General features: G+C 40.3%; 1 protein-coding gene across 1 annotated transcript in view; it reads right to left on the bottom strand.

Annotated features, from left to right (window-relative positions):
* Positions 1 to 25,492, bottom strand: part of LOC135556283 (carboxyl-terminal PDZ ligand of neuronal nitric oxide synthase protein-like) — a 232,936-nt gene extending 207,444 nt beyond the window's left edge. The window contains exons 1-2 of the mRNA XM_064989358.1: positions 24,994 to 25,492; positions 1,889 to 1,960 (exon numbers count right to left, since the gene is read on the bottom strand). Of these exons, the coding sequence (XP_064845430.1) occupies positions 1,889 to 1,960; positions 24,994 to 25,098 (177 nt within the window). The 5' untranslated portion in view covers positions 25,099 to 25,492. The remainder of the gene's footprint in view (positions 1 to 1,888; positions 1,961 to 24,993) is intronic.
* Positions 25,493 to 25,733: the final 241 nt, after the last annotated feature.

Genomic DNA, 25,733 nt, shown 5'->3' with positions numbered 1-25,733 from the left:
CTCTGCGTGGCGTTTTGGGTAAAGCATGTTACATCTTTGGCTGTTGTAGGAAAGGTGCATCGTTAAAATAAAATACTCATAAGCCTTAGTTCCATTATTATTGGGAAACTGGGCCTAGGTCTATTTCACTCTAGCAGCTGGCATATTCTGTCCATTCAAAATTCACTTGTGGGAACAAGGCGGCTCTCAACACCCGACAACAGAAAGAGTTGGCCACTCTTGCCTATGCCGTTCGGCCATCGCTCATGAATATATTTATATGTACATATTCTTATTGATTCCTTTATTGATTCCTTTACACTTGTGTGTAAGAGGTAGTTGTTGTGAAATTGTTAGATTACTTGTTAGATATTACTGCATGGCCAGAACGAGAAGCACAACTAGAAGATACACTCGCATTAACTTCTGCTAACCATGTGTATCTGACAAATAAAATGTGATTTAATTTGAACGGATCTCAGGGTGTATGATTATAGGAATCCACAGTTTTGAAGTCACAACGTAAATTGTTTGCCTCGCAGCGGAATCGGGGGATCTGACCTATGCGGAGAATAGGATCAGCATCTACCCAGATCTGAGTGCCGAACTGCTGAAAAAGAGGGCGACCTACAACAAGGTGAGATCCCAGCCACGCAAGCTAAACCTGAGATGTGGCTTCATCCACCAGGCAAAACTAATCTTGACCTTCCATAATGGTTCTGGGTGGGGAATGACCAATGGGTGGGTTTCCCTGTGGGTCCTGCTTGTTGTTTTGGTTGCAATAGGCCTCTTGTTATTTGATTATATTCCAATAGGATACATTATGTAGGCTACTCGTTGGCCTATCCCCCCCACCCCCCAGTTGGCTGGATGTCCTTTGAGTGGTGGACCATTCTTGATACACCCTGTTCAAAGTAGAGGTCGACCGATTAATCGGAATGGCCGATTAATTGGGGCCGATTTCAAGTTTTCATAACAATCGGAAATCGATATTTTTGGGCACGGATTTTGCCAATTTATTTTTTTATTTTTTTTACCTTTATTTAACTAGGCAAGTCAGTTAAGAACACATTCTTATTTTCAATGACGGCCTAGAAACGGTGGGTTAACTGCCTTGTCCAGGGGCAGAACGACAGATGTTCACCTTGTCAGCTCGGGGGATCCAATCTTGTAACCTTACAGTTAACTGGTCCAACGCTCTAACCACCTGCCCCTCATTGCACTCCACGAGGATTTACGCGAATGCAGTAGAAACCAAGGTAAGTTGCTAGCTAGCATTAAACTTATCTTATAAAAAACTATCAATCAATCATAATTACTAGTTATAACAACACATGGTTGATGATATTACTAGTTTATCTAGCGTGTCCTGCGTTGCATATAATCAATGCAACGCTGGGGGATGATCAAAAGCGCATTTGCGAAAAAAGCACAATCGTTGGATGACTATACCTAACAATAACACATCAATGCCTTTCTTGAAATCCATACACAGAAGCATATAATGACATTTCAAGTTGAATCCACACCCCAACCCAGCAATTTTCAAACAGGTCCTTCATTTTTATTTAAATTGGACCTTTATTTAACTAGGCAGTGAAGAACACATACTTATTTTCAATGACAGCCTAGGAACAGTGGGTTAACTGCCTTGTTCAGGGGCAGAATGACAAATTTATTTACCTTGTCAGCTTGGGGATTTGATCTTGCAACCTTTCGGTTACTAGTCCAACACTCTAACCACTAGGCTACCTGTCTCCCTTTATGTCCTAGCCCCAACACATATCTAGCTAGATTTACCCCATGGCCTACATGCCAATGGGGCATTATGTGGCAGGTTCAACAACAGAACAACAGTAGCTGAGGTGAGGTAGGTGACTAGTTTGTTTAGATGAAGGGGACAACTAACCCGTATTCTCCTCATAGCAGCCACAATCTCCACTCTGCTGTTCGGCCGAGCCACATCCAGACTGCCGATGTACTGGTTAGGAACAAAACAGAAAGCAACGATAGAAATGTTACCATATTTATTTGACCATTCCGATATATTATACAGTAGCATAATTTTTGGGGGTATATAATTATTACAAGATAATATCACACTATTACAAAATAATTAAAGAAACTATAATGAAATAATCAATTATCTCGTTAATATGAGAAAGATAACGTTATAATGAGAAAGATCTAGCTAATACAAGACAATCCGGTTGCACGTTTTTAAAAGAAATAGCCTTTGTTATGCTGAAACGTTAAGCTTGGCTTCCTGTCATGCACAGGTTGACATTATGTCCGGTTTGCTTGAGTTAATCGACTTTTATTTTCACCTCGGTTTGAGGCATTGGGAGATACAGTGTTAGTGTCATGAGCAATATAGATGGTGTTGTCATTAGTTTACATCCATTGTGGAGAATACTGAACTACTGAACCTCCTTCATATAGCTTTATTTCTTCTTAATCAACTGGGCCGACATGGGAAGCTTAATGAATACAAACAAATACATCTTAAATGCATCCAAGAAGGATATGTGGTGACCTAAAACACAGTCAGGCATTTACTTCATATTCTAGACCCTCATGGAGTGCGCCTTTTGGTGGAAGTATCTGGGAACGAGATAAGCTAGCATGCTGCCTAACCTTCACAACCAAGAGGACATAGAGGAACAGCTTAGGTAAGTGTCATTTTTGTCTTGTAATTTTACATTTGGAAGGTGCATTGAAACAATTAGCTAGCATTATATTACCTCTAGCACAGTCAACTAGCTAGCTAGCAAGCTAAATGAATGATGCATTGAAATTAGCTACTCTCGAGGGATTACTATGGTAGCTAGCTATGGCTACTCTCAAGAACAAGCAAGCCTGTATCTGAGAAGCATGTCCAACTGATTGAGCGTTCTACTCAACGCATTCTCAATGAGCGCTGATTTAATCAAAAGTGCATTACAGTGGCTTGGATATACAAAGATTGCAAAAGGAGGCAAATCATTTGTAGGAAAAGCTTTTGTCATAATTTTGATGCTGCCAGATTGACATTAGATTCAGTAAAACGTTAGCTAAGATTGAGTGGAGACCACCGGAATTTCGCTAGCTAACATTACCATTGATAGCTATTTTTTTACAAAATTTGCTAGCTAATGACAACATCGCCATCCATTTGACGACATAATAATGATGGCATAGTTGTTTCCTGTTAAACTTTTGCCTATTTTTGCAATGCCATCATACACTGCTCAAAAAAATAAAGGGAACACTTAAATAACACAATGTAACTCCAAGTCAATCACACTTCTGTGAAATCAAACTGTCCACTTAGGAAGCAACACTGATTGACAATTAATTTCACATGCTGTTGTGCAAATGGAATAGACAACAGGTGGAAATTATAGGCAATTAGCAAGACACCCCCAATAAAGGAGTGGTTCTGCAGGTGGTGACCAGACCACTTCTCAGTTCCTATGCTTCCTGGCTGATGTTTTGGTCACTTTTGAATGCTGGCGGTGCTTTCACTCTAGTAGTAGCATGAGACTGAGTCTACAACCCACACAAGTGGCTCAGGTAGTGCAGCTCATCCAGGATGGAACATCAATGCGAGCTGTGGCAAGAAGGTTTGCTGTGTCTGTCAGCGTAGTGTCCAGAACATGGAGGCGCTACCAGGAGACAGGCCAGTACATCAGGAGACGTGGAGGAGGCCGTAGGAGGGTAACAACCCAGCAGCAGGATCGCTACCTCCGCCTTTGTGCAAGGAGGAGCAGGAGGAGCACTGCCAGAGACCTGCAAAATGACCTCCAGCAGGCCACAAATGTGCATGTGTCTGCTCAAATGGTCAGAAACAGACTCCATGAGGGTGGTATGAGGGCCCGACGTTCACAGGTGGGGGTTGTGCTTACAGCCCAACACCGTGCACAGCATTTGGCATTTGCCGGAGAACACCAAGATTGGCAAATTCGCCACTGGCGCCCGGTGCTCTTCACAGATGAAAGCAGGTTCACACTGAGCACATGTGACAGACGTGACAGAGTCTGGAGACGCCGTGGAGAACGTTCTGCTGCCTGCAACATCATCCAGCATGACCGGTTTGGCGGTGGGTCAGTCATGGTGTGGGGTGGCATTTCTTTGCTGGGAGGAGATCCCTCAGGAGACCATCCGCCACCTCATCAGGAGCATGCCCAGGCGTTGTAGGGAGGTCATACAGGCACGTGGAGGCCACACACACTACTGAGCCTCATTTTGACTTGTTTTAAGTACATTACATCAAAGTTGGATCAGTAGTGTGGTTTTCCACTTTAATTTTGAGTGTGACTCCAAATCCAGACCTCCCTGGGTTGATACATTTGATTTCCAATGATAATTTGTGTAATTTCGTTGTCAGCACATTCAACTATGTAAAGCAAAAAGTATTTAATAAGAATATTTCATTCATTCAGATCTAGGATGTGTTATTTTAGTGTTCCCTTAATTTTTTTGAGCAGTGTATTTCCAGGCAACAAAAACGTCATTGGCCCCCATCACAGGAGGTTGGTGGCACCTTAATTGGTGAGGACGGGCTCTGGGACTCCAAGACAGACAGACAGACAGACTGGCTGGCTGGCTGGCTGGCAGGCAGGCAGGCAGGCAGGCAGGCAGACAGACAGACAAAGACACCACACCCAGGGCTTGTGGTAATGGCTGGAGCAGAATTGGTGGAATGGTATCAAATACATCAAACACATAGTTCCCCTGTGTTTGCTCCGTTCCAGCCATTACTATGAGCTGTCCTCCTCTCAGCAGCCTCCATTGGCCTGCTGTCCTTCACCACTTGGTGCAGTCTGCTGACCATTGCTGAGGCCAGGAAGATGTCCGCCAGCCGAAGTAAGAGCCAAGTTCCTTGCCATGCAGTTACAATCCCCTTTGCTTCCACCCACTTCACATTCTTCTTCAGGTGCTGATATTACTTTCTAAATTAAATGTTATTATGGTCAGATTACTTACAATAGTGAACGATTATATCAGCTCAAGGGACAGTACCAGAGACTGTAAGGGGGCTGTTGCCTGATTAGAAGTTTACAGAAGTTATTTTTTAATACATTATTTTCTATATTAGTTTAGGGTTCATCAAATCCCAACCTGACAGTGTGCCTTTCAACTATTCTATTTTGTTTTCCAACCCTCAGGAAACCATGAGAAGGGAGTGGGCCACCTGACCAAAAACCATTGCTGTGTGTGGTTAAACTCCAGCAGCTCCTCTAGGTGCTTCAGCAGACCTACTGTCTTTTAGATCCTGCTGAAACGGTCCACTATCAGCCAGGTGAGGATGCTCTCCCATGGAAAGGATGAGCTGTTGTGGCAACAAAATGGCTGAAAGTTGCCTGAGTCGTGCCTCGTTTTCTGAAAAGTTTAAATTTACTCCTGAAGATCTTAGTGCATTAAACTGACAACTACAGACGAGACTGTTTAAGGCACAGCATGTTTTCCTGCCATTGGGAATCTGGAATATATTAAAGTAGCAAGGGGGGTGGTGGGCTGAATTGTTATGCATGCTCAAGTTTTCTGTTTTTTTGCCTTTTGTTTCACAATAAAAACATTTTGCATCTTCAAAGTGGTAGGCATGTTGTGTAAATCAAATTATACAAACCCCCCAAAAATACATTTTAATTCCAGGCTGTAAGGCAACAAAATAGAAAAAATGCCAAGGGGGTGAATACTTTCGCAAGCGACTTTAGCTCTAATCCACAATATGGCAGAGATTGAAAAGCCATAAAACATACAGTACCAGTTAAAGGTTTGACACACCTACTCATTCAAGGCTTTTTAGTTATTTTTACTATTTTATCCCTTGTAGAATAATAGTGAAGACATCAACACTATGAAATAACACATGGAATCATGTGTAGCCAAAAGTGTTAAACAAATCAAAATATATTTTGTATTTGAGCTTCTTTGAAGTAGCCACCCTTTGCCTTGATGACAGCTTTGCACACTCTTGGCATTCTCTCAACCAGCTTCACCTGGAATGGTTATTTCCACACACGCTGAGTACTTGTTGGCTGCTTTTCCTTCACTCTGCTGTCCAACTCATCCCAAACCTCCTCAATTGGGTTGAGGTCAGGTGATTGTGGTGGCCAGGTCATCTGATGCAGCACTCCATCACTCTCCTTCTTGGTCAAATTTCCCTTACACAGCCACACAGACAGTTTCACCAGCAAAACACCCCCACACCTCCTCCTCCATCCTTCACGGTGGGAACCACACATACGGAGAGCATCCGTTCACCTACACTGTCTCACAAAGACACGGTGGTTGGAACCAAAAACCTCAAATTTGGACTCCTCAGACCAAAGGACATATTTCCACCGATCTAATAATGGCCATTGCTCGTGTTACTTGGCCCAAGCAAGTAGCCTTTGTATCCTTTAGCAGTGGTTTCTTTTCAGCAATTCGACCATGAAGGCCTGATTTTACGCAGTCTACTCTGAACAGATGATGTTGAGAAGTGTCTGTTACTTAAAGTCTGTGAAGCATTTATTTGGGCTGCAACTCTAATGCACTTGTCCTCTGCAGCAGAGGTAATTCTGGGTCTTCCTTTCCTGTGGCGGTCCTCATGTGAGCCAGTTTCATCATAGCTCTTGATGGTTTTGAAATGTTTCAGATTGACTGACCTTCATGTCTTTCTCTTTGCTTATTTGAGCTGTTCTTGACATAACATAGACCTGATCATTTACCAAATAGGGTTATCTTCTGTATACCACCCTTACCTCGTTACAACACAACTGATTGGCTCAAACACATTAAGAAGGAAATAAATTCCACAAATTAACTTTCAAACAAAGCTCACCTGTTAATTGAAATGCATTCCAGGTGACTACCTCATGAAAGCTGGTTGAGAGAAGGCCAAGAGTGTGCAAAGCTGTCATCAAGGCAAAGGGTGGTTGCATATGTGTTATTTCATAGTTTTGATGTCTTCACTATTATTCTACAATGTAGAAAGTAATAAAAATAAAGAAAAACCCTAGAATAGGTTTGTGTCCAAACTTTTGACTGGTACTGTACGTTTTTGGCTATGGTCAATAATATCAAAGGCTGGACTGAAATCTACCAGTACAGATCACACAATCTTCTTATTATCAATTTATTTTAACCAATTATCAGTCATTTGTGTCAGTGCAGTACATGTTGAGTGCCCTTCTCTACAAGCATGCTGAAAGTCTGTTGTTTTCAGTTTGCTAAGAGCTGGCAGCAAGCTGATTGGTCTGCTGTTAGAAACCGTAAAGGCTGCTTTTCCACTCTTGGGTAGTGGAGTGACTTTGGCTTCCCTCCAAGCCTGAGGACAAACTCCTTCCTCTCGACTCAGATTAAAGATATGACAGATAGAAGTGGCCAAAGAGTCAGCTTCCATCCTCAGTAGCCTTCCATCTAAGTTGTCAATGCCAGGAGGTTTGTCATTATTGATTGATAACACAAATTTTACCCAATTCAAATGTACAATGCATTTCCTTCATTATCATGTTTTTTTTATGCATGCATACGATGGCTAAGTTTGTTGTTGGCATTTCCTGCTGAAGTTTGTCGACTTTGCCAATTAAGTAATCATTAAAATAATTGGTAACATTAGGGCCTCCCGACTGGTGCATCGGTGCTAGAAGCGTCACCATAGACCCGGGATTGAACTTTCGGAACCATGGTTCTTCTAGATATAGCCACTATATTGTGATCACTGCGTCCAATGGGTACGGATACAGCTTTAGAAGAGTTCTACAGTATTAGTAAAAATGTGATTAATACATGTGGATGATCTTATTCCTGTAGTATTTGTAAACGCCCTGGTAAGTTAGTTAATAACCTGAACCAGAAAACAGGCACTGATAAGTTGGTTACGACATCTATTTTGTACATGACACCAGTAATTTTTCCAACAATTGTTTACAGACAGATTATCTAATTTATAATTCACTGTATCACAATTCCAGTGGGTCAGGAGTTTACATACACTAAGTTGACTGTGCCTTTAAACAGCATGGAAAAGTCCAGAAAATGATGTCATGACATTAGAAGCTTCTGATAGGCTAATTGACTTAATTTGAGTCAATTGGAGGTGTACCTGTGGGTGTATTTCAAGGCCTACCTTCAAACTCAGTGCCTCTTTTCTTGACATCATGGGAAAATCAAAAGATATCAGCCAAGACCACAGAAAATAAATTGTAGACATCCACAAGTTTGGTTCATCCTTGGAAGCAATTTCAAACGCCTGAAGGTACCACGTTCATCTGTACAAACAATAGTACGCAAGCATAAACACCATGGGACCACGCAGCCTTCGTACCGCTCAGGAAGGAGACGCGTTCTGTCACCTGGAGATTAATGTACTTTGGTGAGAAAAGTGCAAATCAATCCCAGAACAACAGCAAAGGACCTTGTGAAGATGCTAGAGGAAACCGGTACAAAAAGATCTATATCCACAGTAAAACGAGTCCTATATCGACATAACCTGAAAGGCCGTTGAGCAAGAAAGAAGCCACTGCTCAAAAACCGCCATAAAAAAGTCAGACTATGGTTTGCAACTGCACATGGGGACAAAGATTGTGCTTTTTGGAGAAATGTCCTCTGGACTGATGAGACAAAAATATAACTATTTGCCATAATGACCAAGCCGTCCCATCCCAACCGTGAAGCACGGGGGTAGCAGCATCATGTTGTGGGGGTGCTCTGCTGCAGGAGCGACCAGTGCACTTCACAAAATAGATGGCATCATGTGGATGGAAAATGTGGATATATTGAAGCAATATCTCAAGACATCAGTTAGGGGGTGAAAGCTTGGTCACAAATGGGTCTTCCAAATGGTCAATGACCCCAAGCATACTTCCAAAGTTGTGGCAAAATGGCTTAAGGACAACAAAGTCAAGGTATTGGAGTGGACATCACAAAGCCCTGACCTCAATCCCATAGAAAATTTGTGGGCAGAACTGAAAAAGTGTGTGCGTGCAAGGAGGCCTATAAACCTGACTCAGTTACACCAGCTCTGTCAGGAGAAATGGGACAAAATTCACCCAACTATTTGTGGGAAGCTTGTGGAAGTCTCCCCGAAATGTTTGACCCAAGTTAAACAATTTAAAGGCAATGCTACCAAATACTAATTGCGTGTATGTAAACTTCTGACCCACTTTGAATGTGATGAAATAAATGAATCTATCTCTCTACTATTATTATGGGATTTCACATTCTAAAAATAAAAGTGGTGATCCTAACTGACCTAAGACAGGGATTAAATGTCAGGAATTGTGAAAAACTGAGTTTAAATGTCGTTGGCTAAGGTGTATGTAAACAACCGACTTCGACTGTACACTATCAAGCATTTCACACACATTATTTTAGATACTGACTGTTAGCGCTTGGTGGCTTATAGCAACACCCCAAAATAATAGGCTTTAGATGAGGCAGGTGAATCTGCAGCCACATTTCTTCAATAACACTTCTCTAAGCATTACTGAGATTTGACTATTAATATATACAGCAACACCTCCCCCGTAAGCATTCCTGTCTCTTCTATATATGTTATATCCTTGTATTGCTACTATTGTATCGAAGGAATTATCTAAGTGAATCTCAGAAATGCTAATATATTAATGTTATCTGACGTTAGCAAGTTACTGATTTCATGATTCTTGTTTCTAAGGATTCATATACAGTGCCTTGCGAAAGTATTCGGCCCCCTTGAACTTTGCGACCTTTTGCCACATTTCAGGCTTCAAACATAGAGATATAAAACTGTATTTTTTGTGAAGAATCAACAACAAGTGGGACACAATCATGAAGTGGAACGACATTTATTGGATATTTCAAATAATTTTGCACGCCCAATGTTTCAGTTTTTGATTTGTTAAACAAGTTTTAAATATCCAATAAATGTCGTTCCACTTCATGATTGTGTCCCACTTGTTGATGATTCTTCACAAAAAAATACAGTTTTATATCTTTATGTTTGAAGCCTGAAATGTGGCAAAAGGTCAAAGTTCAAGGGGGCCGAATACTTTCGCAAGGCACTGTAAGTACATTATTTACCTTCAGAGGGGAATGCATCAAACCAGTTCTGTGATAAAAGTTGTTGTTGTTGTTGCACTCTCCTTAAACAATAGCATACTATTGTTTCACTGTAATAGCTACTATAAATTAGACAGTGCAGTTTGATGAACAAGAATTTACGCTTTCTGCCCATATAAGACATGTCTATGTCCTGGAAAGTTTGCTGTTTTCTTACAATGTCATGCTAATTACATTATCATACATTATCTCAACCTCCCAGTATAGAGACACCAATAACAAAAATGTACACTTAATCCAGTATAAACTAATGTATAGAATGTATTATACAAAGAGAAAAATCACATACATCAGCACAATGGCAGAGTCATGTCTTAAGCGTAAAACTAACAATAATCCATGCCTTCTGCGGAGGCTATGAAGTCCAAATGTTATGGGCAGAGATAGAAAGTTGTCTGTCAGAAGTATCACAATGTAAATTTATTTTAATCCATCTGTCTGCATATTTCAAGACATGGCATATGAGTGAGCAGTGAGATACCCGATGAGTTGAATGATACTTTTCATCAATCATCTTGAAAAAAAATGCACACTTAACTGGAAATCAACCAATCCTCTATCACTAACACAATTGAAAAGTCCAATACTATATTATCTAAAATGTTGAAAATGCGTTTGTGACAGAGTAAAACAAAATGGTACAGTTTGAGGCCATGTTGCGGAGAGTGATGCGGGCGCTGGAGATGGATGGGGTGTGAGCAGGTGGGTCTGGCCAGGTGTTATGTCATTGATGTTTGTGTGCGTCTGTATGCTGTTGTTGGTATGTGCATGTTTTGTATTGTTTGAAAAAAAGTAATAAAATCTTACAAAATAAAATATATTAACAGTTAACACATTTAAAAATTTTGCTAACAATTCAGACATCTGTAATCTGATTGGCGCACACACACACACGGATTACACAATTGTCTTGTCTGACCACCGTCTATGGTACAGGGGAGTCAAGGGCTCACTCCTCCACAACCTCCTCTTCAACCCTCTCTGCAACCTGTAAAACAAAGAGTTCTTAAATAGTTAAATACTATTATTGGGGTTCTTAAGGATATTGTGTCCTCCCTAAAAGTTCAGCATTGTGCTTTTGTAGTTCATTTGTATTTTAACTTAAGTATAAAACATGTTTTTTTTTAAATCTGTGCTTTGACCAGAAAAGTCTGAAATCATACACATTAGCTGGGTTTTAAATCAAAACCAGAATGGAAACCCAAAGTGTGACCTGGTTATGTGACCTGGTTATGTCAGAGGTGGGTCACAAGTTAATACATTTCTAATCACATATAATACTATTTCTTCCTAATTGGTTGTTGGAGGCAGACTGGGAGCAGGACCTCTGCAGAACTCTTACCGGGAGTCACTGACTGTTGGTGTACTTTAGGGCTGACCTCAATTAGTCGACTGGTCGATTGTTTGGTCGTCAGGCTGTTAGTCGACCGAGATTGTTTTAGTTGAGCAGTAACAAATATTATATATTTGCGCCCATCTCAGTGAACGAATCCATTGCGGAGGCCTACACTGGAGGGTGTGATGCAATTGCAGTGCCTCCAGAGGCATGCAGAGGCCAAATCAAGCTTATTGCCATGCTCCACCTCAATGTTTTAACAATGGGGAGGGCTCTGTATAGCTCGATTTGTTGACGGTTGGTGGGGATGGTACATCCTGTATTAACACAAACTCTCTTCCTTGATAACAGGGAAAGGGGGATACCTAGTCAATAGTACAACTGAATGCATTTTCCACATTTAACCTCTGAATCAGAGGGGTGCGGGGGGCTGCCATAATCGACATCCACATCAGCCTTGCTCGGGGGCAGAACGACAGATTTGTACCTTGTCAGCTCGGGGATTCAATCCAGCAACCTTTTGGTTACTGACCCAATGCTCTAACCACTAGGTTCTGCACTGCTCTGCGAAGTACAATAAGTATGAATGCCCTGACTTCTGCTGAGGCCATATCACCATAAATGCTACATGGCCAATGTAGACGACGGATTGACCATGCGCCCAGATGCACAATGCACTTCTCTCTCTAGAATGCGCTCTCTCCCGCCAATTTGTGCACATTCATTGTTTCATAACTTTGTGTCAATTATTTTGCATTTGATTGTTAGTGTATATCATATTCCACATATCACTAGTAGTATATTCACTGTTAATCTAATCTAATCTACAATGTTTGTTACTTTGATTATGGTAATTTATTTTAACGCATTCAATATTATTATTCCAGTATTCACATTCTCATTATCGGAGTGGACACATTTGCAGAGTGCACAACCTATGCTTCACTTGTGAGAAACGAGTTAACAATTTAGTCATTGTCTTTTGTTTGGAGCGCTCCTGTCAATTTTGAGTAAGGACGCACAAGCATAGAAGTAGGCCTATAGGCTACCTGGCCTGCACGCAAATGTAAGCATATAAATGTGCTCATTTGGGGATCTGATAGTATTCGTGATTGCCTTAATGCACCACCACTAATGATCCGTGGAGCTACTCAAAGTAATGTTCTTCACCTAACCCAAAGTCTGTTTTTACATCCATTGAGAATTACAATAGTTCCTCAATGTATTTGAAATATCTCTCTCCCTTTCGATAACCACTCAGCGTGAAAGGGACAAAATGTCATGCTCTGATTCAATGGAAAAGTCATCAGTGCTTGACTTGGACTGAAATACGTTCCAGTACTCATTGTGGGTGCTGATACTGTTTAAATGTAGGTGCAGGAGCTCCACAATACTTTTGAGCTAATATTCAATAAGAGTAATAGGAGATCAAGCAGTAGAAAATTTGAGGGGCAGGTACTCAGCTCCAGTGAGCTCCTGCCCAAGTCAAGCACTGCTTTTTATCCCTACAGCTGTGTCTGTCCCGAGATAACTGGCGTGAGAAACTGAGGGCTCAGAATATTTTATACAATGTTGCAAGTTTGCTAGTGCAAGCTTCAGGATTCTGCCATTACCCTCCTGAAGTTGCCAGTAATAGGTTACACGAGGAGTCGGCAACCTTTCGCATGTGGAATGCCAATTTATCTTACCATTTCTACCGATCTGCGTGCCAGTTATGGTTTTCATATGCACATTTTCATGAAGCTGTTTCATTTTAAATGTATCTTCATATCTCAGTCATTGTCATGTGGTTAATCCTGAAAAGTAACTTGCCATTGCCAACTATGTAAAAAATTGCCTACACAAAGCCAACAAATAAAAACATTGCAGCTTGGAGGGAGAACATATCCTGATAAAAATAAAAACATCCTATAAAATCACATTGGTTACACATGGCCTGTCTGCAATGAAACATTGTATCAACTATTAACTTGGGTCTGACTGAACAAGAGGAGGAGAATAGTTGGGTCAGGTTAAGTTTTTTTTCTTCTGGTTATCTAGATCTCTGGCGCCCTCTTGAGGCATATGTCTTATTTCATCAAACCGTAAGCATCAGACAAGCTCAATGCATATAGTTGATTTTATTAAAAACACACTGGGTGTGTCTATACTGTATATGTAAAAATACATGTTTAAAAGTTTCGACTAATCAAACAGATGACTTTTTGTCGACCAAGAATTAATTTTGTCGGGGACAGCCCTATTGTACTTCGTAAGAGCCATTTTGCCAGTTTGTGTTCAGGATTCAAAAAAACTGCACAGCGCACAGAAAGCTCACTGAGGATGATTACTTTCTGTGTAGCAGTGAAGGTGGTTGTAATGGCAGTGTGTCAAATTCTGCAATGAAAGGATCAAGGAGGGGAGCCTTTATTCTGCATCATCAAAAGTCTCTGTGCTCACAATGACTAAGACAGGGATGTTGCAAAATAATAATAATTTCATCCACAGAAGAAGACGACTGAAGGAGGAGAGTGTCATGACTGTCCTGATCAGGTCAGGTTACAGGAGACCACAACCCCAGCAAGGTCTAAAAAGTCAATGAACCCAGAATGCAACGCAAGTTTGAGGACAAAGAAATCCTTTTCTACCCAAGCTACGGATGATTAGCTGTGTCTAAGCGGGTGAATTCAAGTCGAACCACCTAGTCTCCATCTCCCATCGAATCGTGGTATCTAAAGGGTTTCATTCCTATGCTGTGAGCTCTGAGCTACAGAGCTGTCTGTCCTCAGAAGACCCCTTCCAGAGCAAAGGGTGAGGGAACAGACTCCTAAGCCAAAAAGAACTCTCAGAGAGGTGCGCCGGAGTAGCGCGTCATCGAACAGCTGAAGGCCTACGCAAAGAATCCTCGGAGATCATCCCCACGTAATTACATCATTATATTCTGACCCATAAGAGCGTCAGTTTGGGGCAAGTCTAGGGTTAGAATAGCATAGCTGACAAATTCACCCAAATGTATATTTCTCTTGTGTACTTTGTTTTCTCTCTCTATTGAAATCCCCATCGTGGGTAACACGGGCCATAGTGTGTTGGCCCGTTATACTAAGTTCTAATCAATAGCCTATAATGTGTTTTGTCTATGTGTATCTTTTATCATCATTTTAGCTTTTTAGTAAATAAATATTAAACTAAGATACGAATTCATTGTTGAGACCCTGGTCCATGCAGATTCACGGGCTATACGATGTTCAGAACGAGATTGGAAGAGGCAACTGGTTAATTAGCGGCTGTTGTAAAATCGATACCTAATATTCTTTGAGTTAATTTGGGAAATAGAAACTCAATAAAACTAATTTTCCCATGGTGCCCCAGGTTAATGAGTTAATAATTGTTTGATTCAGTTCATCACACAATTAGAAACCTTTAATCATTCAATGAGCAACAGTCGTCACATTAACTAATACAACGTCACGACAAGAGATTACTAGAAACTAACTAGATTTCTCCTTTTATCTGTGGATTAATTGACAGAGTAGAGAACATTCTACAAAGATCCAGAAAAAAGGACCTTGTTATTTTACCTGAAATGCACAACACAATGTTAATATCCAAGGAGAAATTTGCTAGCAACATCTAACTAGCTAAAAGTCCATGAATGCTACAACCTGTCCACAAATTAATACAGTTGGTTAAGAGTTCCTTAAATATTTCAACGTACGTTTCCTGATCGTGCCTGGTGTGGATGGACAAAATCAACATGCGCACAATGGCGGACACACGCGTATGCGTGCCTGTCCAGTCAGCATGTTAGACCCCATAAGTCAAACTTGCCTAATGCTAACTGAAAATACACCCCATGTATCTAGTTTGATCTATGAAGATGGTCACTCAGTGTAGCTTTGTAGAAAATAAAGGAAATGCACAAGGAGAAGATCACCTTTCTACAGGAAGAGGGCTGCTCATAGGAACCCTGCTGCCTGCTACTCAACCAAACCAATAGCACTTGCTAACCATCAAACATCTGGTCATGGAAGCAATTGTAAGAACTGGACACATGTACTGAGGAAGGCCCAAGCTGAAATATGTCCATGTAGTGTAATTAAGACATTTTGCTATTGTAAAATTAAGAAAATAAACAAAACTTTCACTGCAAATCATATCAAGTGAGTGCTGGTCCTTTCATTTTTATCTGAACAAGTTAAACCATTTGCTAGAACAGCAGAATAACCACCTAGAGTTGATTTGCGTCAATCTAAGTTACATAACAAACAAAAAAATCGAACAAACGAATTGTCGAAAGGGGAGATTCTCACGAACATGATGGTGTTCTCTGTTTTGCTTTACAACCCCCACAAGTGTAACAGAACTCATCTGAAGGTAACCAAGGGGTGTGTACTGTTTTTTTTAAATATTTATTTTCTAATATTTTTTAAAACATTTTTTTTGTGTGTGCGTGTGTGTTAGAATTGCTTTTTGATATGTTGTATACAGTTATTTGCACTGCTGTATATAGTTATAGGTCATTTCACCAATTCGGCCACTTGGGTACATTTGGGCAACTTGTGTGGGACACCTGGGTGACTTCATGCTAAATGTCATGTAGCTCACCCATTCCTGAAGTTATCCGTCTCAAACTTTGCAAACCTACAGTTGCCCTCTTGTGTTATCCATCAAAATTATCTCCAGCATCCTATCTGACTGTGTGGCTATTCTAGTACATGTGAAAGATGATAATACAACAATAAAAAACAGAAAACGTATGCTCTTTATTTCTCTTTTCTTCCACCAGATCTACTGTGTTATATTCTCCTACATTCAATTAACATTTCCACAAACTTCAGAATGTTTCCATTCAAATGATACCAAGAATATGTATATCCTTGCCTCTGGGGCTGAGTTACAGGCAGTTAGATTTGGGTATGTCTTCAGGCGGAAATTGAGAACAAAGGGTTGCAGCCATAACAGGTTAAGGAGAAACATAAGAAATAGCGCAAGAACATTTCCAAGAACCTTTGAGGAATAGCAAATTTGCTTAACTTTCTTAAGTCTATAGTTAAGCAAAAAATGGCAAATAAGAATACAATTATTCTTAAGAAGGTTTTGTGAATCTAGGCCCAGGTCCTCCCTCTCAAACTGTAGTGTTTGAAAACACAATTTTTTAGCAATTGTGCAGAGGACCTTGCGCACCATGGTGTTGAGGTCCCTTCCCCCTAGGGAACAGAAGTAATCCCATCATCTTGAATACTGTGATTTACAACAGATTGTTGTTGGACGTTTTCGGGAACATTTTCAAAGATTAAGATGCTTACCATCTCTTTCCGTTATGTGGTGGCCTCCTCCAGACTCTTGCAGAGGTCCTCCAAATTCTCCTTGGTTGTACAAGGTCTAGGCAGGACTTCGTCTGGCAGATCTTGTGCTCCAGCAGCTAGCAGCTGTCGCTGAATTGCTAGGAGTTCCAACTGGTTTTCGAAAATTGTTTCCAGCTTCATCAGCACGATTATTTGGAATTCTGCAATAGTTAAGTCAAGTACAAGGGTACAGTTAATATTTAAATTAATGTAAATATTTTTTTGTGCTTAGAGAACAATAATATCACCATAACATCCTCTGTTGGGGGACAGTCTTCCAGGTGAGCTTGGTGGAGAAACTTCTGAGAAAAAAATAATCACATGTTAACAATAACAGACTTCTAGTGTGTGCTATATTTAATTTGAAAGTTCCTAAATTAGCACCACAAAATGATGGGTACAACCAGGGCCTAAAATGTACTTTTTGGTCTACCACTGTGGCAGGTATATTTAAAATTCTAGCAGCCAAAATATTTTTTTCCCACTACAATTACACCAACAAAACACAAAAAAACAGATTAGCATGCTTTGTAATGTTTCTAAAAACAAATGTATTACTAGTAAGAAGTGATGTGGTATATTATTTGATTTCATGTTAAACGAAATATCACAGATGAGACACAAATGTTCATCTGGCCTTTTAAGGTCGGGAGGTTACCCTGGTAACACGACTGGAGTCATGTTTGTGCTTGTGAGATTAAGTCTGACTAGTATCCCGTTGCTTCTCTACCCTAGCAGCTTAAACTCAAACATTGAAAAACATCCTAGCTTGTGAACAAAAGTATGTCAATAGCCAAGAAACACAAGGACAAAGTCTCACTTCATTTCAAGTAAATTAGACCCATTTTTATGCCTGTGTGCAGCGCTTCTAGAAATGTATCTGTCACTCAGCTCTTCAAGTGCACACAGCCCCCAGCGTTGCAGCTCAAGGCAGAAATACATTGAAAACAGCTACTGCAGTATTTATTTTGCTATTAATGTGATCATACATGACTTTTTATTCACAAATGAGAGTGAAATGTTTGCAATGTGGAGCCCTGACCACCCGGCAACGTGACTGATGAAATAGAAATCATACCCGCCAATGCCAAAATCTACCCGTATTTGGTGGATGTTCATTTTAGGCCCTGGGTACAACATATATCTAAATAAAAGTGAAAATCAAATATGTGTTTTGAAATAGTTGTAAGTTGAGCTTTTTACCATCATTGGACAGCGGAGAGACAGCTGTAAAACAAAAAAAGACATGTTATTAGTTAGAGGTATTGGAATGTATTTTCACGTTTCTTTTGAAAGTTCCTAATTTAGCATCACTATTGTGTACCTCTGGTGCAGCAGACATCGTCATTTTGTGAACTGAATGTTAAAAAATCTGTTTAATAAATATTTATTATAGATTTAAATAAAAGTGATAATCAAATACATATAGTTTTTTCAATGACCACACAACAATTGAACAAAACAGGTATGATTCAGTATACTGTAGATCAAGACTACAACTGTGATTACTTTAACTCTCCTTTTTCTGCTCTGCCTCTTCGCCATTTTGACCGAAGCACCTGTAGAGTCATGGTCATAAGTTGAGAATGACACAAATATTAATTTTCACAAAGTCTGCTGCCTCAGTTTGTATGATGGCAATTTGCATATACTCCAGAATGTTATGAAGAGTGATCAGATGAATTGCAAAGTCCCTCTTTGCATTGCAAATTAACTGAATCCCCCAAAAACATTTAGACTGCATTTCAGCCCTGCCACAAAAGGACCAGCTGACATCATGACAGTGATTCTCTCGTTAACACAGGTGTGAGTGTTGACGAGGACAAGGCTGGAGATCACTCTGTCATGCAGATTGAGTTTGAATAACAGACTGGAAGCTTCAAAAGGAGGGTGGTATTTTGAATCATTGTTCTTCCTCTGTCAACCATGGTTACCTGCAAGGAAACACATGCCATCATCATTGCTTTGCACAAAAAGGGCTTCACAGGCAAGGATAATGCTGCCAGTACGATTGCACCTGAATCAACCATTTATCGGATCATCAAGAACCTCAAGGAGAGCGGTTCAATTGTTGTTGCGTAGAAGGCTTCAGGGCGCCCAATAAAGTCCAGCAAGCGGCAGGACCGTCTCCTAAAGTTGATTCAGCTGCGGGATCGGGGCACCACCAGTACAGGGGAACCACCAGTACTTGCTCGGGAATGGCAGCAGGCAGGTGTGAGTGCATCTGCACGCACAGTGAGGCGAAGGCTTTTGGAGGATGGCCTGGTGTCAAGAAGGGCAGCAAAGAAGCCACTTCTCTCCAGGAAAAACATCAGGGACAGACTGATATTCTGCAAAAGGTACAGGGATTGGACTGCTGAAGACTGGGGTAAAGTAATTTTCCGATTGTTTGGGGCATCCGGAAAAAAAGCTTGTCCGGAGAGGACAAGGTGAGTGCTAACATCAGTCCTGTGTCATGCCAACAGTAAAGCATCCTGAGACTATTCATGTGTGGGGTTGCTTCTCAGCCAAGGGAGTGGGCTCACTCACAATTTTGCCTAAGAACACAGCCATGAATAAAGAATGGTACCAACACATCCTCCGAGAGCAACTTCTCCCAACCATCTGGGAACAGTTTGGTGACGAACATGGCCTTTTCCAGCATGATGGAGCACCTTGCCATAAGGCAAAAGTGATAACTAAGTGGCTCGGGGAAAAAATATTGATATTTTGGGTCCATGGCCAGGAAACTCCCCAGACCTTAATCCCATTGAGAACTTGTGGTCAATCCTCAAGAGGCGGGTGGACAAACAAAAACCCACAAATTCTGACAAACTCCAAGCATTGATTATGCAAGAACGGGCTGCCATCAGTCAGGATGTGGCCCAGAAGTTAATTGACAGCATGCCAGGGCGGATTGCAGAGGTCTTGAAAAAAAAGCATCAACAGTGCAAATATTGACTCTTTGCATCAACTTCATGTAATTGTCAATGAAAGCCTATGAACACATATGAAATGCTTGTAATTATATTTCAGTATTCCATAGTAACATATAACATATGACAAAAATATCTAAAGACACTGAAGCAGCAAACTTTGTGAAAATTAATATTTGTGTAATTCTCAAAACTTTTGGTCACGGCTGTACGTTCCATACAATCAATGCAATGGCAACACACAAATTAAATGTGGCCTACTAGGGTACTGTAATGTTAACTGCTAGTTATAAAGATTACTGGTAATTACCATGACTTTCATAGTTTCGAAAGTGAGGGTTTTATTTTTTTGGAGATGGTCTCCAAATTAGATGTCTCCTCTGCCCAGTTAACTTTCTTCTTTGCTCTGTCATATGAGTCAAAAATAGATATATAACCTGGTTACGAATAATTCTACAATAGTCATTTGATAGGCCAAACCCCAATGTAAAGTCCCATACTGGAGATGCCCTATTAGATTGTCATACTGAATCCAGATTTCATACTATCAGTCTCAGTATATTAAATTTACCTGTGGTCTCCAGAAATCTGTCCGTTGCATTTTCCATGTCTTGTCGGGTCGTTCACAGTTTAACGTTTTTGGGGTTACCTTTTTTGGTTCATTAGCAATACACACCCTGATGAAGAGGTTACAGTGTATTTCAATTATAACCCAATAAACAGTATTACAATTATATATATATATTTTTTTTTTTTAAAGGGCAGAACACAATCTTTGGTTGTCAGAGTAGAAACTTACTGAATCTGTAACAATCCAGGTGGTTGTAACAACCCCCACATATTTCACTCCTTCAAATGCTTCATTATAGATGTTTCATTCTAGAAGTAAAAGAGAACAAAATATGTGCATTTCTTTGTGCGATTAGCAATTATTAAACAAAAACGGCAGAAATAATTTAAAACAGATACTGCAGGATGTGCTCATACTTGACTTTTTACTCGCAAATGTGAATGTAAAGCTTGCACTGTTGAGCCCTGCGAATTGACCAACCTACAACGCGGATGGTGAAATAGACATTCTTACCCACAATACCTTAATCTACCCTCATTTGGCAGGTGTTAATTTGATGCCCTGCTTGTATTTATGAATTTTTGGAACACGCCCTGTATCCCCCACCATCAATCACACTGTTGTTTTTTACGCAATCCAAAAACGGTCCATTATAAATAGCAATCTGGGTCAGGTGGCCATCATTTGAAAGCTTATTCTATTGCCAACATGACTAGCTAGCTAAGTTCTAAAATATGACCTTACAAGTACAGTACTTCAGTCACCTAACCAAACCTACATGTACATATTACCTCAATCAAATCAACCAAACTACCTCATACCCCACTGCACTAACTCGGTACTGATACTCCTTGTACTGTATATAGATTTGTTATTGTTTTTTTTATTGTGTTACTGTTTTTATCTATTGTTAATTTTCTTACTTTTTAACTGCATTGTTGTGAAAGGGCTCATAAGTAAGCCTTTCACGGTAAACTCTACACACTTGTTGTATTTGGCGCATGTGACAAATACATCTGATTTGTATTAACCTTTTTTGTATTTTCTCCCCTTTTTTCTCCCGAATTGGTAGTAGTTACAATCTTGTCTCATCGCTGCAACTCCCGTACGGACTCGGGAGACGCGAAGGTCAAGAGTCATGCGTCATGCGTCAAGAGTCATGAAACACAACCCAACCAAGCCGCACTGCTTCTTGACACAATGCCCACTTAACCCGGAAGCCAGCCGCACCATTGTGTCGGAAGAAACACCGTGCACTGCACCCGGCCCGCCACAGGAGTCTCTAGTGAGCGATGAGACAAGGATATCCCTGCCGGCCACACCCTCCCCTAACCCGGACGACGCTGAGCCAATTATGAGCCGCACCATGGGTCTCACGGTCGCGGACGGCTGCAACAGAGCCTGGACTCGAACCCAGAATCTCTAGTGGCACAGCTAGTGTATTCACTTTTTTAAGTTACGTTAGCTCACTTCTATAGTTACAGCATACATAAGGGGAGTTATAGAGATAGGATAGTAGCAACAAATTTGAGAAATGTCACAGAAAGGCCCATCCCTCAGCTTTTTGCCAAATGGAGGCAGGGAGACCGCTTTTTTATTCTTTCTATTCAGGATTCTAGCTTTAACAAGGAACATTATATTTTTTACTAAATTTGTATGTTTCAGTGTTTACTTACTCTCACAGAGGGCAGGTCCCCCTCTTCTGGTTGGGGAGACTGCGGGACGAGTGGAGAGACTGGGACTGTTGCAGTACGGTTGGGTGGAGAGATGTCTGTTAACAGAAGCCTAATGTACTGTATGTCACACTTCATTGTTGACGCCACAAAATAAGGTCTATTGTGTTGATGTGAATGATTCAATGTTTTTAAATATATTAAGTTACTGTAAGCCATACATCTGCTGTCTTGTGAGGTCCATTGTTTACGGTTGGGTAGAGTGATGTCTGAGACAAAATTAATCACATGTTAACACTAACAGACATCTGAGTTCATTTGAAAGTTCAGGCTCTAAAATGTGACAATACAAAATAAGGTCCACTGTTTCGATGAGAATGCTTCAATGTTTTTAAATAGTATCAAGCCCATTACTGTACCTCTACTCTGTGACACTTACAGTTGAGCTTAGAGAAACTTCTGTGAGACAAACTGAATCACATGTTAACCATAACAGGCGTCTAATGTATGTCACACTTCAATTGAAAGTTCTGATTACAAAAGTATGGCCCAATCCTAAATCAACCCCTAGACCCCTCAAACTCAACTCTGAACCTTGAAGGAAGTTCCACTAAATTAAAAAATATATATGTTTTCCTCTAATCAGGGACTGTCTGATTTAGACCTGGGAAACAAGGTGTGTACAATGAATTATCAGGTAGAGCAGAAAACCAGCAGGCTCCAACCCTCGTAGGGTAAGAGTTGAATAACCCTGCCTTAGACCCTACTCCTTATGCACTTGAGGAGATCTGAGAGGATTTGACTTATGTGAGCAAGTTTGTCATTATTCCAATTAGCCCTCTGATAGGCTAGGTGGAAGTTTAATCATATTGTTTAAAACCATCAAATCATCTCAGATCAACACATGTGCATAGAGTATAGGGGTCCATTTGGGATTAGCAACAAAATAAGGTCCAATGCTTCAATGCTATCAAGTTACTGTAAGCCATTTACCTTAGAGGTTGAGTAGGTGTTCACAAGTGGTGGTGCCCACAATTGCTCCATCTGTAAAAAAGGAGAAATGGTAGATAAGAGACTAGATAAGCAGACTAATAGCTGTAGAAACAATGGATTTTCATGAACGCGTCCTGTACCTAATAAACCGTCCGGTGATTGTTCATTGTAGTAATAAAGTAACCTAAAGTCACCTTTTACGAGTAGTGTACTGGACAAAATTGAGCTGCAAATGAGACAAAGAATCAGACACCGATTAAATCACTTAGCAAATGTATTGTTTCTCATGCACTTATCAACTCTGTGGTGGCCTTCTGCTAAACTACTGTAGAAGATAACTCACATGGTGCAGGTGGGGAAACTGTCCAAGCAAGCTAAAAGTAAAACAGAAAGTGATGTTAAAAGAATCAATTTCTATTAATTAAATATTTTATTCAGTTGTGACCCATTTAATGAATTACTAATGTATTTCAGTGGATATCCTATTGAATTTTTAAAATTTCAATCAGTTCTTTATTTACATGACGGGTCATGTACATTTACATTTACATTTACATGTCATGTGACCTGGATACCATTGTCAGGTACTAGCCAAGTAGTCTAGTCATTCAACAAATCAAATCTATAGCCGTCCTTTTCAAAATAGTAAAAAAAAGTATAACATAGCAAAAGGGTTATCAGTCCTCATTTGTCACTCTCCCCAAAAAACATGTTTTTATGATCAGACCTAGCTAGTAGCCAATGCAGCTGGAGAACATGCTAGCTAAACTAGCTAATTTACTCAAAACATTTTATTCTGCAAACACAAAATGTTCATATAAACACGGGTTGTAGTTTTAGTATGTTTCTCTGACTCTACCTGTAAAAATAGTAATATTAGCAGTACTTGAAACAAGCTAAACTGGCTGGCAGCCATTTCTTTAACTGTCAACTGTTGCTATGGTGACGATGGTGCCACATGACCATTTGTCTTGTAAATAAACTGTAAAGGAGAGTTCAAAACATGTTTTTTTGGGGGGAATAAAAAAAATAGTTAGCTATTTACAAAATGATGTGCACTCACCTCCACACACACTTTATCTTCTCGTTCAGCAGTTTGATCCAATACGGCCTTAGATATGCAATGTTTCCAGAACGTTCCCAGAACATTATTTTATGAGGTTATTTGAATGTTTTCAGAACAATGTGTTTCTACTTTACCAAAATAACAACGCTCCCTAAATGGTATCCTTTGGTTCTTAGAAAAATTACTTTCCCACAATGTTCCCAGGACGTTCTGTGAAAGTTTTTTTTTCTCCAAAGGAGACCCTTTGGGGAACGTTCTGTGCTAGCTGGGTTACCTAAAATGTTCCTCGATGACTGTCCTCTTGGTTGTGAAGGTAAAGTAGCAAGCCAGTTAAGCTCGTTCTGCCCAAAATGTGCATTTGGGTGTCTAGAGCATGAAGTAAATGCCTGACTGTGTTTTGGATTACCACATATTCCGTTTAGATGCATTAGTTGGTATCCGCGTAACTTCCCATAACGGCCCAGTTGATCAAGAAGGAATAAAGCTATTTCAAGGAAGTCCGATCGTTTTTCCCCCCGTTTATAGAGCCTTTAGAGACCTCCACAATGTCCGTAAACTAATGACAACACCACCTTTATTCCTCAATGACATTTCTCTAATATCTATCAATGCATCAAACCGAGGAAAAAAATGTAATTGACCAACTCAAGCAAACCAGCCAGAATGTCAACCTGTGCATGAGAGGAAGCCAAATATGCCAAGTAGCCTAAGGCATAGGCTATTTTTCATAATAGCGTGCAACCGGGCAATTTCATAATAACTACATATTTCTCATTACAACATTATATTTCTCGTAATAACAATATCTGTCTCCTTATAACGTTATCTGTATTATAATAACGACCACATGTGTTATTTTCGTTATTGATTTATTTCGTAATAATGTGATGTTATATCATAATGATAAAAAAAAAATTCTGGGTGGCAGCAATATACCACCGTAATATACAATAGGCTAAACACATTTTGGCAAAACTTACATTAACTCCATTAATGAGGAAAAAGTGGGAATGGGAGATAGTTTTGCAAATAATCTCAATACAGTAGCATATAAAAATAACTCACTTTTGCTTCGAAGTTGATCCCATGTTGGAATGCTTCCTCGTTATGCATTGGAATTCTCAAATCATGGCCATCATCAACAAGATTGTACTTTGTTTTCGCTGGCATGACTGCCGACTATCCGTTTTGACACCAGACGGAAGGGGATGAACCTAATTGTTAATCCAGAACCAAAAACGCGTCCCAAATTCCTTAAATCCAGTGGTCCATAACAGCGAGTAGTCGTCCCAGATCCGCGTGTCACACAATTATCCAGTGGACTGGGAGGTGTAACTTTGTATCTATTGCTCAAGCAAGTAGGCTAGTTTTCAGTTCTGATACAATAACAATCGTGTCTCTCCAGAAAATCAATTCGCTTCCTAAATAAGTAGCCCAAGGTTACTTTCAGTGACGTAAAATCACCAAAACTACCCCAACAGTCAAAAATGTTGTTTTCCTGGTCCTGACGTTTTTCCCACTAGTAAAATGCCATGACCAGCCGCCCCTCACTCTCCCCATGCATGGATTCGCCAGGCAGATCGGGATTGGAGGAATCTGGGAATTCCTCCTGTTTTCATTGGAACATAGTAATTCATGGTATTATAGGAGGGCGAGTTTGTTTTGCACGCCCCGGTGCCCTGAGTGTGAGTTCATTTAAAGACCAATGGAATAGTCTACAATTTAACAACTCCGCCTACGCGGGGTACGGGGCCATGCAAAACGACCTTTCCCAGTGTCACCCTAGCAGCACAGGGGAAAAAAAA

The sequence above is a fragment of the Oncorhynchus masou genome, chromosome 15 (assembly GCF_036934945.1).
Source record: "Oncorhynchus masou masou isolate Uvic2021 chromosome 15, UVic_Omas_1.1, whole genome shotgun sequence".
In the NCBI taxonomy this organism is placed as follows: Eukaryota; Metazoa; Chordata; class Actinopteri; order Salmoniformes; family Salmonidae; genus Oncorhynchus; species Oncorhynchus masou.
The sequence above is the reverse complement of the archived record's forward strand: the minus strand, read 5'-3'. Positions and strand labels throughout refer to the sequence as shown.